Here is a 16476-nt window from a genome sequence, read left to right on the forward strand (position 1 = left end):
AATATATTTTTAATTCTAAAATAGAATTCGGTTAAAAAAAATTTAACAATATATATATATATATATAATATAATATATAGTAAAAATGAGATTATTTCAAATAGATATTTGTTTTCAATTCATTAATTACTCTATTTGCCACTCTAAAATATAGTAGGATTACATAGACTTCATATTTAAAAAATAGAGTAATACATTAGAGATGTCATCAAAAACCTCTTAAATCACGGAACGCCGTAATTTCTCATTTTGATGTTCTTTTTGTACGATATCTTAAAATCCTGAATATATACAAAATAGTAACATGTATATATGTGCATTAGGTGCATTTATTGTGATATAGGATGCTAATGTTATTTGTGAATTCCGTATGAGAAACGTATTGAGGCAATCAATCACTTCAAACATTATTTCCCTATGAACTGTGACTAAACAAATTTGGTTTTGATCAGACCTTAAACCAACAAATATTTAAGCTATGGACAGAGATATGCAGTTGTCGCACATGAGACCATATAGCTGCAACAATCATATTTTGTCATTTTTGTTGTTAGGGGAACAAATTCATTTTTTTTTAATGAATGTATATGGGTGAAAGCAAATACTCTGAAAGGGGGACATATAACAATAGTCTTTTTAAGATGGATTTAAAGTTAAATAACACAGTAATTTTTGGTTAATTTAATTTTAAACAATTATATCCGCTAATTTTGTTCAGTTATCCAAAAAATAAAACAAAACTAGACTAGAAAAATTTGTTAGTTATAGGGTTTTAAATCGACATTGAAACGTTGTTTTGTTAGTTCCATACTTATTTTGCTTGTTTAAATTTGTTTGTTTTGGTTGTTTTTTTGTCAAGTTGTTTTAATTGTTTAATACCGAGTCTTCTTCTATTACAATTTTAAATCTTAATAATCAGCAGAAACCAGTCGTCAATTTCGAAACATATCTCGTCCACACCTCGTCCACATAAGCATTTTGTGGAAATATTAAATAGCATGTGATGTAATGAATATGAACCTTTAATCAAGACAAGTCGGTGCATAGTAACATAATGAATAAGACAACATATATTCCATCGTTTCTCAACCATTTCTTATATGTTTAAGTATTATTATGGAAGAATGTCAAACTCGTGTTTTAGAAAGAAAAAGGAAAAAGAATGTCAAACTCATAGATAATATTTATTTACTATTAGGAAGCGTATGAGCTTAGGGTATATTACCCCACCGTCGAATATTCTATATATATGTACAACGAACATTCACACCAACACACAACGAGAAAGAGATTCTTCTTTCTATTTCTTAAAAATAAAACTCTGTGTTGGGAAATAAGAGGAGAGAGAGGGATGGAGATTGAACCAAAGTTCAAGAGAATATGTGTGTTTTGTGGAAGTAGTGCTGGTAATAAAACCAGTTACAGAGATGCTGCTATCGAACTCGGAGCCGAACTGGTAAAAGTTCTTTTTCTTTTTCTCGTTCTCTTTCTTTTTTCTTATCTTTAGAAACTTGTTCTTGATTATATTTTTTCTTAGAACATCGTTTTGTATATACTTTGAAACAGTAGATTGGACTGTTTATATTTTTTGTCACACAGTTTGTGAGCAACCCAAAAAAAGTATCTGGTTTTCGTCTTCCCGTTTGGAAACAGTTGAAAATTACAGTAAAACCATTGGAGTTCCAAGTTCTGGGGAAGACTCATGTCTAAATAAATCAGAACTACACAATTCTGCTTTGTTTTGGAAATATTTTTATTATTTTCGCATTATTTGAAAAGTATTTCAGTTTTTCTTTTCATGCATCCCTTTTAGTTACCTCTTTACTGTTAAATTAGCATTGATCAAAAGAAACTAAAAACAAAATTGTACAGACACAGTTTCTTAACCTCCATTCACTCAAAACATCTTATAAACGTAACAGAGAAAGTATATATTAGCAATAGCAGAGAGCAGTTGTATTTTAAAATAATTTAATCTTTTTCTGTTGACCAAATAAAAGTTGGGTTCACAACTTGCTCGGGAATGGATTTACTCAACTGACTTGTCCTTACTAAAGCAGTTTAGCCATATAGACTTAGTGGAGTCAACTATTCATGTCTATAATTGTCCATTATCTTCCTTATATAATATTGTTTTTTGAAAAATTATTATCTTCAGTTTGTACTTACTTTGGTCACTGGTAGAAATATAGTTGCAAAGGTTTTTAAAGGGATGAAAATTCGAAAGTATTTTTGTTGAATTATGATGGGAAAGCATACCTCTTTGTGTTTTACAATCTTTTTCCTGTTTTACAATCTTTTTTCATGTACTTCCGTAAGTACTTTTACCAGAAAATGTGATTATGGAGTTTCAACCCTTATAGTTTCTCTACTATCTTTATCCACGTACCTGTATGGTTTTCTCTCTCTTTTGTCGACAATTGTATTTACTTATTAACTATGACAACGACTACTAAATAAAAACTAAAAACTTACAATGTTTCTTGTCGAAATGTTTTTTTTTCCTAGGTATCCAGAAATATCGATCTTGTCTATGGCGGAGGGAGCATAGGTTTAATGGGTTTGATTTCTCAAGCTGTTTACAATGGAGGTCGCCATGTCATCGGGTTAGACTTTTTACATTTTTTTTGTTGTCAACATGCTTTTTACATTTTAATTTTTTTCTACGATGTAATAGAAAATTGCTAGATTCAGCGAGTGCTAAGCTATATCAAAATAAAATTTGCAAACAATACAATTGAAGAATAAAACTCTAGGATTTACCTAAACATTTAAAATTTAACAGAAAATTAAGGTTAGAGATAGTAAATATTCTCGTGTTTGGTGTATCCATTATATAGTTAAAGTCTTAAACGTAAAATAGAAAGTATTTCAAAACAAAGAAAAATACTTAACTCTTCCAGGTAAGTGGCACTGGTGTTTGTTGTAAGATTCCCATGGAATTCATAAATATATGAAAAATACAATTTTTATTTATATACAATTAGAATTTTTATAAATATTTGTTTTGCTTATGGTTATAAAACATAGTAGTTGTTAGCAAGAAATTTTGAGCTTTTTTAACACCAACTCTTTACAAATGATATAAAATTACACATTTAGTAAACCAAAGAAAACAATTCAAAACCAAAAAAGAAAAAGAAATATGAAGTCCATTGAATTTTTTTTTAAGTCCATTAAACTTTAAAAGAAACAATTAACAAAATGGAAAATTTTGGCATACGTGGATAATTCGTGACGTTTACTTTTTGTTAACTAACTTTTTTTGTCTTGTTACTGTCTCAGGGTTATCCCCAAGACACTAATGCCAAAAGAGGTATGTCCGAATATAACTCCAGAATAATAATAATAATGTATTTTTACCACTTCCATAAAAAAAAAATAATAATTCGAACAATATTGGTGGTAGATAATTTAATAAGAACATCAACCTCAAAAATGTTATCTTTAAATCGTATCACAGATTTGTCTTATATTAAAGAGGGTTTCAATTCTGACAAAAGAGCCCCAGTTTATTGGACGACGACATTTCTTGGTTTCTTTATCTTTTTTTTTTGTTATGCAAAGTTTTTAAAAATAAAAAATAGAGCTGCCTCATGTTTGAAATGTCTAATTTAGTTAGTTAAAACAATTTAAATAGTCTACAATCATGTTGCCCGAAAAATATGATTAGGAAAAAGGATTTAAAGTGACAAATTTAAGCGAAACACCGAGAGACTGAATCATCATTACATATAATATACTTTGTCACAAAATAATGGGGCTAAAATATGATTGCTTAAAGAAAAAAAATTGGATTTGTTAATTAATGTCGAATCATTAATTAGATTCACAAATTATATTATGCTCCACATTTTTTTTTGCTGGAGAAAGAACACCATACAGCAAGTGGTGAGAGTGTGTAAGACTTTTGTCATGCTGTTTTGGAATATATATAGAAGACACACAAGTGGTGAGTGAGTGGTAATAATAATAATAATTTGTAAATTGTAAATGTAAATAAAGATAACAGGAGAGACAGTGGGAGAAGTGAAGGCAGTAGCAGACATGCACCAAAGGAAAGCTGAGATGGCTAAGCACTCTGATGCCTTTATCGCTTTACCTGGTTGGTTCCTTTATTTTTCTTATCCACATTTTTAATTATTTAGCGTGGCTCTGATTAGCAATATAATAGCAAGATTTATATAACTTGTGATTAGTAAACGAAAACTAATGCTTGATATTCTACATGCGTAGGTGGGTATGGGACACTTGAAGAGCTTCTTGAAGTAATCACTTGGGCACAGCTTGGAATCCATGATAAACCAGTAATCATTTTGCATCCATTTCCATTTACATTATATATAAATAATTAAAAATAATTAATTTTAACGAATGATTGTTTATATATATATATATATATATATATATATGAATGTGAAGGTGGGATTACTGAATGTGGAAGGATACTACAATTCATTGTTATCATTCATAGATAACGCAGTTGAAGAAGGTTTCATTTCACCAACTGCTCGTCATATCATTGTCTCTGCTCCTTCTGCGAAAGACCTTGTCAAGAAACTTGAGGTTATATATTTTTTTCTTCAGTTTACTATATTTTTTCAATTAGAAACTTTTTTAAAATTCCTTTTGGTTTAAAAATTTAGGAATATGTACCAAGGCACGAGAAGGTAGCCTCAAAGAAAAGCTGGGAGATGGAACAAATTGGGCTGAGTCCCACTTGTGAAATCTCAAGATGAAAATGATAAAAGCCCAATTGTATGTTTTTTCTAAATTGGGGTTCCTTGTTGCAAAACACAAATTGACTTTATTTGTGTAGTTGATTCTGTTGTTTAATGTATTTTAGGATTTCATTTCGGAAAAGAATTAAAAAAAAAAATGTATGTTTTGGTTTGTAATTTCTGATATGCTCCTACATACAACTCAATCTTCGAGGTTTATTTTTGTTGTTGATGCTTAAACCGTACTTTCCTCTTTGGAGTTCTTTTTATGCAATTATATAGTCAATTAAAATCTAATAGATATAAACCTTCGCTAAGAAACATTTGATATATGACAATTTGGATGGAAAATCCCATAGTCACGAATCCTGAATGAATGTATGGGATTTTCTTTAAATAGAAACCTAGTCTATGATCACAAAATAAAGGGGTGTAGGTAAAACACTTTGGTTTTCCAGAACACTCTGGATCTTTTTTCTTCCATTATTGACAAGATTAATCTTAAAGCGGTGAGCTGGTCAACGACGTTCCTCTCTACAGCTGGCAAAGTGGCCATGCTCAAGACTGTTTTTTCAGCTTATCCTTCCTTCACAATGATTTGCTTTCAATTACCAGTGGGGCTTTGTAAAAGAATCCAGTCAGCTCTGATACGTTTTTGGTGGGATTGAAATACAGAAAAAAATGTGTTGGTTATCGTGAGAAAAACTTACTAAACAAAAAGAATAGAAGGCCGTGGCTTCAAAGATATCAAGACTTTCAACAACGAATTCCTTGGAAAAAATCGATCTCCAAACCGATGATCTTCTACGGAGTTTTATCGGATATCAAATATCTATCATCAAGGCCGGCTCAAACGTTTTACAGGCCCTGGAGTAAAACTAAAAAAGTGACCCTTAACATGTGAAACTGTAATGTTGATATTATAGCTACTAAATAATATAAAATATTTTTTGTTTGAAAATGTAAACATAACCACAAAATTAAAACAATCTTGATTCTTTTTATAGCTTTTCTTGAGAATGAGATGATTTGCTTTCACAAAAACCTTCACAATATTACATGTTCTCCCGGATCTGAAAAAGAAAGAAAAAAACCAGCAGTCATCCTAAAAAGAAATGCAATCATAAAAAACAATTTTTTCAAACTTTACTCGATGCAAAGTAATGTTTCAAAATCAATGCTTTTTAGGATATTCTTTTCAATGCATAAAATAGCTAAACCATTCAATCTTTCTTGAGACATTGAAGATCTTAAAAAAAATTTCAACAACTTTAGTTTTGAAAAACTCCTCTCAGCTGAGGCTACAGTCACAGGTGTAGTCAAAAGAATTCTATAAGCAATTGAAACATTCTGATAACAACCCACACTTTCAAAAAACTCAAGAACTTTACTAGGTTCTATAGATACATCGGGTAAAGTCGTTTGCAGCATTCTCAATTCAGATTAAAGATCATTCAAATCAACATCAGAAGAATCACCATCAGAAAAGTATTGTAAAAGTTGGTGCAATGAGTTCGAAGCTCACTTTCGTCTAATACTTTTAATTTCAAAAAATCAAATAAAAACCCAAAAACACTTTTAAAATTCATCATTTGATCAAACATGTTCTTCACTGAAGTTAATGCCATGTCCACAACAACTAAAAAGTAATCAAATATAAAAGCATCTTCACCTGATTGTACATGTTCACCTGAATCAGTTTCATCAAACTGTTTTATTCTAAAGACACGATGTTTATTTGGAAAAACAGGATCAACATCCATCTCATGAGCAATATTTTTAGCTACATTCAAACTAGAATTGAACCCTTCATCTCTATACTTCTCAAAAAACAGAATTACACCTTGGAGTTGTTTTAAAGCATTGTCAATGCACATAGATTTGGACTGTAAGTTCTTACTAACCGAGTTAATATCAAACAAAATTTCATACCAAATGATTATGCCAAGTAAAAATTCAAAATTATCAAATGCCATAATTAAACTTTCAGCATCACTTTTTGTCGTAGCATCATCACATGATTCATACAATTCTATTAAAGCTGACCTTACTTGCAAAGTTTGAAATCTGATAGCTTTCACGCTATTAATTTGGCTTTCCCAGCAAGTATTGGATAACGATTTCAATGTAAAAAGAGAAACATGGTCAAGCAAAATATTCCATCTCTTTCTAGAACCAGAAAACATGGTATATATGTGTTGCACAACTCCAAAGAAAGAAATAGATTTCAAACATGAATGAGCCATATCATTACCCAAAAGATTAAGACAATGACAAGCACATGGCATATACAAAGCTTTTGAATCTATGTCAAGCAATCATCTTTGAACACCTTGATGTTTTCCCTTCATGTTAGAACCATTGTCGTAACTTTGACCCCTCACATTATCAACATCAAGAGTAAGAGACTTTAGAACATCTAATAATTTTTCAAAGAGCCCTAGACCAGATGTGTCATCTACCTTTAGAAACTCCAAAAAAAATACTCTTCTACTTTGACTTTTTTTATCAGACATGTTCACACATCGTATTATAAGAGTCATTTGTTCTTAGTGACTCACATCTGGTGTACAATCAAGAATCACTAAAAAGTATTTTGCCTCTTTGATTTGAAACAATGGAATGCTGAACATTATGAACCAAAAGCGAAATAAACTCATTACCAAGATAATGATGATGAATTTCATGATTTTGAATGTGCATAATATGATCTTGGATTATCAAATCAAATTCTGCTACCATTTCAATAGCTCCTAAAAATTACCATTGCTATCTTGGTAATGTTTCTCATTTTTTCCTCTAAAAGCTAAGCACCGTTTAGAAAGAAATTTTACAATAAAAAAGTTACAATTGCTATCTTGTTTATTCGCAATCATTTTAGAGTAAATAAATAAAAAAAAAAAATCTTATCTATCGTATATGATATATAATTAAATTTAAATGATGTTAACATATATATATATATATATAGTACACTTTTAATATGGATATTTATTAAATGAAATTTCTACTCATATGATTTTATGATTATTTGCATATTTTTGTAACAAAAGTTTACACAAACGATTTTTTTTTTAATGTGGGATAATTTCAATAATTTATAATCATTTAAAAAACAATGAAGATTTCAAAATTAAAATATTAACTTTTCAGTATACGGTCAATGCGAATATCAAAATATAAGTATACATTTTCATACGATGTATAGTTTTATTTAAACAATATGAAATATATAGATATATATATATATATATATATATTAACATAAAAACCTATTAAAATAAAATTATTTCTTCATATGGTCTTATAATCATTGTATATTAATATAGAAAAAAAATTAAACCTTGATCATAAATGTTTATGTGAGATCTTTAACAATTTTAGTAATTTATACTCGTTTTTTTAAATTCAAAATACAACATATACAAAACAAAATCTATATTTTTATTATATGATTAATGTAATTATGTAATTTATTTTAATAATAACAAAATAAACAAAAATGATAACGAAATAATGTAATTTATTGTTTAAAATCATTAATTGCTATATATATTTTAGAAGACATACACAAGTACCATATATGATGTGATTTTTTAATTTTTACAAAATTTAGGTTATAACTTTTTAAAATATCTTCAATTAATATATAGGAGATTAATATTTCATCCGCAAAAGGGACAAATCGGAGCAATACATAGATCCTGACGACAAAGTAAACGGCAGGCTAGGTTACAAGGTGAAAAGCTAAAATCTAAACACAAAACATCATGCTAATCAAGAGAGATTCGAGGCTAGGGAAAGAAGGCAAAATGGAGTCTGCTCCCTACTCCGGTGACTCTCACTCCGAAGTCCGGGACATCACCTGGCGGGTATCCATCACCAAACACCTTCGTTCAAGCATCCCTGAGGAGCCCCGCGGCCTAAGCACGCCAGATCCAAGGAGAAGACCCGACTCTTGAAACCCTAACGCCGCCGCTTTTGCAAATCCGCCACCACACAAGTCTGAGATGCTGCTACTCCTCCATTCTCCCAGCGGTGAAGAAAATGCTCCAGGCCAACGAGAAACGAGCTAAAGTGAACCGCCATTTCTCTAGAAAGCTCCGCCGACACAAAACCGTTCTCACCAACGGCGGCAATCCTACCCCCGATGACTGACAAGCGGCTACTGGCAGCCCCTCAGTCGTAGAGATCAAACCGCACAGATGACCTACCCATTTCGCCGGTCAAAACAGAGAAGAACCTTCATCGAACCACAGATCTTAACTGCTCCGTCTTGTAGCTCAGATTCCGAGTGGGTATGGAGGTCGTTAAAGCTCCAGCGTCGCCGCCGTCACCGTAGCAACTCCAACCCTTAAGCAAAAGAAAGATGTCTTTTTTGAGAGAGAATAAACAAGGCACGTGTGTACACTTGCCTCTCAAAGGCTCGCACCAGCTTAGCATCATTATACAACTAAGAACTAAACTCAATCATGGATTGTATTGTTGATTATCTACTGATACTCCTTCTGTTCTGAAATGTAAGATGTTTAGAATAATTTTTATGTTTCAAATTTTAATAATATTTTCTAGGTAAAAATAATAATTTTCTTAATAAATGTATACTACTCAAATAATCTTACATTTCGGAACAAAGGAAAGTATATGTTAGCACTTTCAAAGTTAACCATTCGAGATTTGTTACAATAGTTTTTAACAAATAGTAATTCAATAAATACTACTCAATCTCCTTGAGATATTTGCTAAATCAAAACAATCCAGTCCTCAATTCGGTGAAATTGAGTCTTCTAAAAAAGAACACATAACATTGATTATGTTTGACTAACAATCCTCTGATAAAGTCGTCTAAAGTACCCGATATTAATTTAGTTTGACTTATAATCAAGACGTCTGAAAACACCTGACATTACTTAGTTTGACTAAGTAATTAAGTTCACTAACAATGAAACAAAAATACACTAATGTGCACGCATTAGTGTATTAACAAAATTAAGCATAGAGTTTGGGCCTTTGAGAATAGGCCTCTCCCATCTCTCTCTCTCTCTCTCTCTCTCTCTCTCTCTCTCTCTCTCTCTCTCTCTCTCTCTCTCTCTCACACACACACACACACTGTCACTCTTTTCTCTCTAGCAGATCACACAAATCTCCTCTGAGATCTAAAACCTCCAAGTAAATTCCATTTCTTGAATTCTTCTCCACTAAAACACTAAAAAAACTATTACTTTCTTGGGTTTTATTATTTAAAGACGAACCCTTACCTCAAGATTTCAAGATTTGATTTTGAAGACAAATTGCAAAACCCAAATGGGAACAATGCACAGAAGGTATGTATGTTTCTTTCTAAGCTTCTCTGATTGTAAAACACAAAGGAGTTAGTATGAAAGATTTACTCTAAGTGGTTGGAGCTCTTTGCAGTGGTTTAGCTCCTCGAAGAACAAATGAAAACGCAAAAGCTGTCATCACAACAATCCTAGGAATCGTGTTTGGCACTTTTATTGGCATTACATTGCCCTCACTTTCTTTAAAGGTAACATCTTTGTGCTTCTTCTTCTTTTCATTTTGTCATGTTTTTTATTTTTTTGTTTTGTATATTCTTGCAGATTAACTTTCCCTCGGCACTTATATCATCCCTTGATGTAGCCTTATCAGATGGGCACTTGTTATCTACTCACAAATCCCCTCAAGATTTTGGCTCAAGAAAATTTCCTGAGGTATGAATGACATCATGGCTTGTAGTTTTAAGGCCATTTCAACCTGGAATGTATCAAATTCATTTGCCCTATGGATATGAATCATATGATTGATTCATTGATAGAATTGTGAAACATATATATACAAGGAGTAGTTTATATATATGAGAGATCTGCAATATATTAAGCATTGTTAATTCTGGAAGTGTCTGAAATCTCTGTGTATCCGTGAAAATGTTAGCATTCATTTGCTTTGGGCCGGTTTAGAAAATCGGGTTTTGAGGCTACTATAAATACGGATTTAAAAGATTGTAGTGTATTCACTCCGTAATCAATATACAAAATTCTAAACAGGTATTTGACTCAATTCGTTTTCGCTATTAAGTTTCTTTGCTTTCTTCAACAAGTTAGTTTGTGTTCGTTGGTAACAAGGATGGAGTGTCTTAGACTAGCGTCTCATTGAGGATACAGTGTTATCTTTTGTGTGTGTGTGATTGCAGATATATGTTCCAACCAATCCACGTGGTGCAGAACTGCTACCTCCAGGGATTGTTGTGGCAAAAACTGATCTTTACTTGCGTAGATTATGGGGAGAACCTAATGAAGTATGTGCACTTTCTACATTTATATACATGATGAGTGGAGTTATTTGATAGTGAAACAATATCTTTTGGCAGGATTTGAAGAAGAAGCCAAAGTATCTTGTGACATTTACAGTTGGGTTTGATCAGAGGAACCATATTAATACAGTTGTTAAGAAGGTTACTGCAATCTCCGCATGTTTTCAGTTAGTATGATGCTCTCTTTGGTAGATACACTGAAAAATCTTGTCGTTTGCTTGTCAGTTTTCTGAAGATTTTCAGATTTTGCTTTTCCATTATGATGGCCGGACAACCGAGTGGGACCAGTTTGAGTGGTCCAAGACCGCTATTCATATCAGTACAAGAAAGCAAACAAAATGGTGAGTCATCTAGTAGTTGAAAGATGAGTGGTTCATCTAATAGATTGTGTGTTTTATTCAGGTGGTACGCAAAGAGATTTTTGCATCCTGATGTTGTTTCTGCTTACGAGTACATATTCATATGGGATGAAGACCTTGGTGTGGAGCATTTCAATGCAGATAAGTACATTGAGTTAGTGAAGAAGCATGGTTTGGAGATTTCTCAACCAGGACTAGAGCCCAACAATGGACTTACATGGGAAATGACAAAGAGGAGAGGTGACAGAGAGGTCCACAAGTAAGAAGATCCTAAAACGATTCTTCTTTTGCCTTCTTTTTGTTCTTTTGGTTCTTGAGTCAAGAATGTGTGTTTGTTTATTAACAGAGATACTAAAGAAAAAGCAGGATGGTGTAGTGACCCACATTTACCTCCTTGTGCTGCGTAAATAAATCTCTTTCTCTTCTCTTACCATCTTTGTGTGCTTAGTTGTTGTCAGAACTCAGCTTTGTTCTTCCTTCCCACAGGTTTGTAGAAATAATGGCGCCTGTATTTTCCAGAGAAGCTTGGCGATGTGTGTGGCATATGATTCAGGTTTGTGTTTTAGCTCAGATCTTTTGTCAGAGTATCTGTGATCTGTACATCATTGTTCAAACTGTTGCAGAACGATCTGGTTCATGGATGGGGTCTGGACTTTGCTCTTAGAAGATGCGTTGAAGTAAGTAGTTTGTGTCTCTATGTTTTCACTATAGCTATGGTTATTAGTATTATTGATGATGAAAATATCTTGCTGCAGCCTGCTCATGAGAAGATTGGAGTTGTAGATTCGCAGTGGATCATTCATAAAGTGATACCTTCGCTTGGGAGTCAAGGTAAGTCAGAGAATGGGAAAGCTCCTTGGCAAGGAGTGAGGGAGAGATGCAAAAAGGAGTGGACTATGTTTCAGAACCGATTAGCAGAAGCTGATAAGGAGTATCTTGGGAGGATGGTGGTGAAAGAATAAGAAAATAAATTTGTTTTCTTGTTTATAGGTTATTCTATTAAGAAAAAAACTCTTTTTGTATATCAAACATTATACCTTATACTATATGTTATGATGTTAGGGCGTGTGAAACCCTTTTTATTTGTACTGTATGAGAGTTATAGTTTTGATATAGCTTTAATATTATGTTCTATTTATTTTCTTGATTTTTGCATGTCTACGGCTTTGAAGTTAAGTGTTTTAGTACAATGATCTCTTGAGAAAGTAAGAAAATGGTATGAACCGAAGGTTGAAGGGCAAACAAAGTATTTAATCAGAATCTGCCTAAAATCCTAAGCATATATCTCCTTTTATAATAACCTCATCCAAGCGCAACCACCATGTATATCCTAAGAGTAGAACTTTAGTAAAAATTGAACCAAAATTAGATTTTATTGATAATCAAAGTGATGATCTCTTGAAAAAGTAAGGATTCGTTGAGATGTTCAGCTCGCTGTCTCGACGCTTTGACTGCCAAGATGGCACTGAAGTGGAAGATGTTGATTGTATGTTGGGACTAGGCTTGGGCATATTATCGGAAACCCAAAAAATAATATCGAAACCGGATCAAAACTTACCAAAACCCGAATGGTTCCTATTTCTTTATACCCAAAAAATCGAAATCAAACCGGAACAGAACCGACAGATACCCAAATATTTGAAATATAATAAAATATAAATTAATTTATATATATATTAATTTATAAATAAAATATATATATATCCTCGAATTACCTGAATATTTTTTGGGTGTTTTCGGATTTAACTCGGGTATTCAGGGGTTTTCAATTTTTTGGCTTTAAAACAAAACCTGAACTGTTTCTAATTCAGTTCGACTTTGGATTTTATAGAAAAATAGAAACAAACCCAAATCTGACACTACCAAAATCGATCAGACCTGAAACATGTCCGGTTCCTAAACAGCTCCTAAATATCCCAATCTGAATAGTTCAAACCGATCCAAATCGAAAGCCCGGCACTAGTTGGGACGTTACAGTCTCAGACCCGCATCGTGGAGCATAGTTGATGAATTTTACGGTCCGTGTTTCATATGTGAAATCTAATTCCTACACTGATCCATTCATCAGCCTATAAAATCTTAATAAGAATTAACATTCTTATTTGGTTTAAAGTAATTTGTCTGTTTCCAAAAGCAAAATTCAAACCTAAACGCAAAAGATTGAATTTAAATCATAAGTTTCTTCATTTATAAAAGGATTTGATGGTTAAACATCTCAGTGATATTTGATTTGACAGTACTTTTGTTTCGCAATCTTGCGTCACAATTTATTTTATTTTATTTTGAAAGGTTAATAGTAATACCAGACTTATTACCAGTCTCTCGATGACTCGATCAATTTTATATATTGCTCTTAATAGATAACGTAATTGGTGGGGAAATTAAGGAGAGGAGAAGGGTATATATCATTGGTTTGGAGTGAGTGTGAAGCTTCACACCAAATCCAATTTATTTATATTTTCTAATGTGTTATAATATACTCTCCAGAAGAAAAGTCTGAACATTTCAGTTTCACCTTCCTTTTTGCTTTTGATTTAAGTCAATTATTATTTGTCCATAGAATTCCATAATGTCTCCCTTTACTTTATTATTTTCTGTGTTGGCTGTTTAACTTTCATTGTTTTTTTATGGTGTAAAGTTTGCTTTCATATCATTATTAGTAGCCTCGTATGAGGAAACCCATATATTAAGCAACATCATAAGAGTATTTTCTCATGTATCTTGTGTTTAAATATATAAATAATGATATAATTAAGAAAATATGGAATTAGGAAGAACAGAACAGAAGACACTGACCAACTAGAAGTTTGGTGTCAGGCACCAACCATATTTAGACTAACAAAGAATAAAAACCTCATCTCTCTTTTGCATATCCATTCCTCATCACATTCACAAAGCTTCTCTTTCTCCCATCAGCATATAATTTTCTCTTCCTCTCTTCTCGTCTGATAGATTTGAAGGGTAGCAAGGAGAAATAGAGAGGCAAATGGGAGAGATGAAGAGTATGCAAATGGGTGTGATTGGAGCCTTATTTCTATCTGTAGCATCTTCTGTCTCCATTGTCATTTGCAACAAAGCTTTGATGACCAATCTTGGCTTCCCTTTTGGTATTTTACCTTTTATAAATATGGATCAATTGAATCATTCAATTAACGTGACAACATATGTTGTAAATATTATCCTTATCAGAACTGATTATTCGTATCAAGAATTGATCTGTTTTTTGTAATATTTTTTTCTTTCAGCAACGACACTAACAAGTTGGCATTTGATGGTAACATATTGCACACTTCATGTGGCATATAAACTAAGTTTCTTTGAAAATAAACCAATAGACACAAAGACTGTTGTTCTCTTTGGCCTCCTCAATGGCATCTCCATTGGTCTTCTGAATCTCAGCCTCGGCTTCAATTCCATCGGCTTCTATCAAGTATATTTATATGTCCAATAAATTGTATAATCATCATCATGTGACATTTATACGATTGACCAGCTTTTATGTTTTTGTCCTTGAATTACGGCAGATGACCAAACTTGCTATCATTCCATTCACTGTACTATTGGAAACTCTCTTCCTCAACAAGAAGTTCAGGTGAACCTTTTCTTATTTACTTTTAGTTATTCATGATTATTAAATAACACATATATCACATCCCTCACATGTTGGCATATTTGATTTTGCAGTCGGAAGATAAAATTCTCATTATTTTTGCTATTGGTTGGGGTTGGAATAGCATCAATCACAGATCTTCAGCTCAATTTTGTTGGTTCTGTTCTCTCTCTCCTTGCCATCGCAACAACTTGCGTCGGCCAAATTGTATGTTTTAATTCAGCTTTTTCATAAAAAAAAGTCAATATATAATGATTTACTCCATATATTAATGTATATTTTGTATGTTTGGCGAAGCTAACAAACACGATCCAAAAGAGACTGAACGTGACATCAACGCAACTCCTTTACCAATCGGCCCCGTTTCAAGCCGCTATACTATTTGTCTCGGGTCCCTTTGTCGACAAATACCTCACTCGCCTCAACGTCTTCTCCTTCCATTACTCTCCTATCGTTGTGGTAATGTTACATCATTATATTCATTTCCTTCATTTTCAGTTGGCATTATAAATAAAATTAATATGGTTGTTTGTGGTTGATTGGTTCGCCCTAGATAGAATAAGTTTGTGAAACTTGACAATGGTCAATCTTGTTTGTATCCATGCAGGGGTTCATAACGCTATCGTGTTTAATAGCGGTTTCCGTTAACTTCAGCACGTTTTTAGTGATCGGAAAGACATCTCCGGTGACGTACCAAGTCTTGGGACATCTCAAAACGTGTTTGGTGCTTGCTTTTGGTTACACTCTCCTCCACGATCCATTCACTCCTCGTAACATCGCAGGAATCCTAATCGCGGTCCTTGGCATGCTTCTCTACTCCTACTTCTGCTCCGTTGCTTCTAAATCAAAACAAGGCTCCTCCGAGTCCTCTTTTATTGTACGTCATCACAGTATCACACCAACAAAGTAAAAAAAAATGAAGAGTGTTGGTTTTGTTAATTAATTTTTTTTGGTTTTGTTCCTTTTTTAACAGGGGAAAGACAGGGATACAACGCCGCTTTTGAGCCAAGAAAAAGAGAACCATGAAGCCAAGAAATTAGACAAGCATTCTCCAGTATAATTGATTACACCATAAAATAAAAAGTACAAGTTCTCTTTCTTTCTTTATGGTCTCCTTCTATAATTCTGATTTTTCAATTCATTGATAAAGGTTTTGTAATTGAGAAAAAAACTGAAACAACCAATGGGCCTTTTTCTCGTACTTTTTGGGTTTTGTTAAACATTTACACCTATTCTCTCTATCTTTTGAATATAATACAAGGATATATACACATTTATGGTTATTCTCCACTAAACCCTCAATTTCGTGTTCATTTTAATAAGTTTTTGGGTACTGAAGATTAATATGAAAATGTACCTGATGTACTTATAGTAAAAGAATCTTATAAAAATATGTCAACCTCTTATTCCTATGAATTACAAAATCAATTTGATTTTAAAGTACACTTTTATTTATTTGATATGAAAAGATATTCT

At 32.5% G+C, this 16476-nt stretch overlaps 3 protein-coding genes across 4 annotated transcripts; all 3 read left to right on the plus strand.

Annotated features, from left to right (window-relative positions):
• Positions 1–1106: 1106 nt before the first annotated feature.
• Positions 1107–4898, plus strand: LOC106446715 (cytokinin riboside 5'-monophosphate phosphoribohydrolase LOG1). Its single transcript, XM_013888492.3, has 7 exons — positions 1107–1456; positions 2509–2606; positions 3286–3316; positions 4006–4105; positions 4237–4307; positions 4423–4566; positions 4647–4898. The coding sequence occupies exons 1-7, from the start codon at positions 1250–1252 to the stop codon at positions 4737–4739; spliced, it is 744 nt and encodes a 247-aa protein (XP_013743946.2). The 5' UTR covers positions 1107–1249; the 3' UTR covers positions 4740–4898.
• A 4896-nt stretch (positions 4899–9794) lies between these two features.
• LOC111215072 lies at positions 9795–12532 on the plus strand. Of its 2 annotated transcripts, XM_048777804.1 has the most exons (11): positions 9795–10045; positions 10137–10248; positions 10322–10432; positions 10912–11016; positions 11089–11172; positions 11257–11372; positions 11434–11649; positions 11737–11793; positions 11877–11943; positions 12014–12067; positions 12146–12532. In XM_048777804.1, the coding sequence occupies exons 1-11, from the start codon at positions 10026–10028 to the stop codon at positions 12350–12352; spliced, it is 1149 nt and encodes a 382-aa protein (XP_048633761.1). In that variant the 5' UTR covers positions 9795–10025; the 3' UTR covers positions 12353–12532. The 2 variants fall into 2 exon arrangements, with proteins under 2 accessions (XP_048633761.1, XP_048633762.1); XM_048777805.1 differs by lacking the exon at positions 10322–10432 and having other exon boundaries at positions 9812–10045.
• A 1682-nt stretch (positions 12533–14214) lies between these two features.
• Positions 14215–16283, plus strand: LOC106423904 (UDP-xylose transporter 1). The gene is made up of 7 exons (XM_022718224.2): positions 14215–14497; positions 14636–14820; positions 14915–14982; positions 15075–15207; positions 15298–15459; positions 15608–15877; positions 15974–16283. The coding sequence occupies exons 1-7, from the start codon at positions 14377–14379 to the stop codon at positions 16058–16060; spliced, it is 1026 nt and encodes a 341-aa protein (XP_022573945.1). The 5' UTR covers positions 14215–14376; the 3' UTR covers positions 16061–16283.
• Positions 16284–16476: the final 193 nt, after the last annotated feature.

This window comes from Brassica napus, chromosome A4, assembly GCF_020379485.1.
Source record: "Brassica napus cultivar Da-Ae chromosome A4, Da-Ae, whole genome shotgun sequence".
NCBI classification, from domain to species: domain Eukaryota; kingdom Viridiplantae; phylum Streptophyta; class Magnoliopsida; order Brassicales; family Brassicaceae; genus Brassica; species Brassica napus.